The sequence below is a fragment of the Monopterus albus genome, unplaced genomic scaffold, assembly GCF_001952655.1.
Source record: "Monopterus albus unplaced genomic scaffold, M_albus_1.0 scaffold9.1, whole genome shotgun sequence".
NCBI classification, from domain to species: Eukaryota; Metazoa; Chordata; class Actinopteri; order Synbranchiformes; family Synbranchidae; genus Monopterus; species Monopterus albus.
The window spans coordinates 2,038,840-2,041,138 of NW_018127889.1; the positions used below are offsets into that span (position 1 = coordinate 2,038,840).

Below are 2,299 nucleotides of genomic sequence, written 5' to 3' on the forward strand. Positions count from 1 at the left end.
GACCATAGGACTCAATTTGTTCTGCAATGCTGTGAAGTCAAGAAGAAACTGCATAAAATGTCTGTTTATAAAGATAATGGATAAGTGGAGGGGGGATGAATAGTGTTTCAGTTTCTCCTTTTATATCAGCTCAGAATCTCCAGTTCCCCAGTTACCACATAGAGGGAGCTCATGCGTATTGAGAAACCAAACCGTGGAAATGCTGAATGAGTGTGTGTAAGAGCCAGAGAGAGAGGTGCGGTGGGCAAAATCACGTTGTTGGGGACGAATAATGTAACACAAACCAGCAGCAAGAATCTTCATTTGAACTGTCACTGCGGACCAACTTTGTCCAAATCGGTGGGAACCTGGTGACCCAGCGTATGCCCCGAGGCGGCGTGACAACGTTGGGAGAGGAAGAGGGGGGAGGAAATATCTTGCATTACTATTTTGAAACGAGTACAGTGAGATTTTGGGGGGCGTGGACGGCAGAGAAGCACCAGTGAGCATGTTGGCTCTTGGCTGCAGTTTCACTGTAGTGATGTGCCGGGTAAAAGAGCTGGACAACGCTTAGACTGAGTGGTGGGACGCGGAACCGTGCGGTTGCAGTCTGTCGTTGGCAGAAGACTTGTGTCATTTCGGAGCCTATTTGGCACTATTTGGATTTATTTCTCCAACGCGCTCCCGCGTTAAAGACTTTAAGGAAGGAGCAGGAGCTATTTAAAGGCTTTAGGAAGCAGCAGCTGCCGTGCGTAACGGGCGAAATCTGGTCGAGCAGCTATTTGAATGACAATAGTTTGAGGAAATCGCTTCTGTATTTTTTTTTTTAATGAAGCCAAATTATTGAGACCGTTTATGATAACAGTACAGTTGATGCTCAAATGACATTTGGTTATTTGAAAACGGTGTAAAGTGAAAGTGAAGTGGTCTTCATTTGTAAATATTGACAGGTGCTGCAGTCGTATGGACTGTATCAGACTAAGCCTTTAATTCATTTAAGACTGTCATGTCTTAAAACATCGCGGACCTTTTAGGTTTCCATACCGATCTTTGGTATGGATAATCCAAGAATTGTTTAATCAAGTTTTCTTTACTTTCCTAATACGCCGAGAAAACAAGCATTGTTACTAACAACCTTATAATGCGCTTGAAACGCCGAATAGGAAAGTAACCATCAGTTTAGTGTCTTCTTTCTTCTGAGTTGTAGCCATCTGGCAACAGCTAAAATGACAAGCAACGGACCTGTCATCGTCTACGAGTGGCTCAAGACCCTCCAGCTTGCTCAGTATGTCGAGTCTTTCGTGGATAATGGATATGACGACTTGGAGGTTTGCAAACAAATAGGAGACCCAGACCTGGATGCCATCGGCGTCTATATCCCTCATCACAGACAGAGGATTCACGACGCGGTGAAAAGGCTAAAGGAGGAAGCCAAAGAGACAGCCAGTGGACTGTACTTCACTCTGGAGCCGATGCCACCCGCAGCTGAGGTTTATACCAGTCACATGGTGGACCAGTATGAGTCCAAACTCCGGGGATCCAAGTCTTGGACCGAGCCCAACAGCGACCGGGTTGGGCGCAATGGTGGGTACATGGGCACTCAGAGGAACCTGACGCTGGGCAACAGGAGGGAGTTGGTGTTTTACCCCAAGTTGAAGCTGAAGATCATGATCAGGGATAAACTCATCAGAGATGGTATCAACCTCGCCAAGCCACCCTACTCCAATAAGGTACAGTAAGAGGGAACTGTCAGTTAAATGACCCAAGCCCCTTCATAAAAGCTCAGGATACACAGTGCATCATAGTCAGAACTTTCACACTGCAAAAATATTCTACTTAGCTAATTTAGCTACACAAGATGAAAAAAATAAAAATCACTTTTTAAAGTATTCCACTGACATAAGATGAGAAAATGACACCTGGTTTAAGAAACTGTTTAAACAAATTGATTTTCAAAATGATAGCCAGACTGATGGTTGATATTGGAGGTTTTTTTGGGGGTGCAATGATTTGCAGCTGTTTTTTGCAGTGTAGCAGAAGTCTTTTCTATGGCAGGAGAAGGAGCCTCACCTGTGTGGCATCATCTGTCTTTTGGTTGAAAGCATGTTGTCAGTCAGAGCATGTTTTGTGCAAAGGGCATTTTTCATTCTTGGGTTCAACATCAAGTTAAGGTAAGAAATTCAGCCACTGGCAAATGCCAGTATGATGCTGAAACATTTTAGGCCCTGCTGGACTTTGCAGAAGTGAATAGTTGATGTCAATGTGAATGATAGGAATGAAGTTGGTGTGGATCAATAAGCAGAAAGTGGAGAGGAGCTTT

The 2,299-nt window shown here is 44.3% G+C and overlaps 1 protein-coding gene across 4 annotated transcripts in view; it reads left to right on the plus strand.

The window, feature by feature from the left end:
• Window positions 1–252: 252 nt before the first annotated feature.
• Window positions 253–2,299, plus strand: part of sash1a (SAM and SH3 domain containing 1a) — a 159,108-nt gene continuing 157,061 nt past the window's right edge. The window contains exon 1 of one of the 4 annotated variants that reach the window (XM_020589787.1): window positions 253–1,709. In XM_020589787.1, the coding sequence (XP_020445443.1) occupies window positions 1,206–1,709 (504 nt within the window). In that variant the 5' untranslated portion in view covers window positions 253–1,205. The remainder of the gene's footprint in view (window positions 1,710–2,299) is intronic. The other 3 variants (XM_020589786.1, XM_020589795.1, XM_020589790.1) reach the window with 3 other exon arrangements.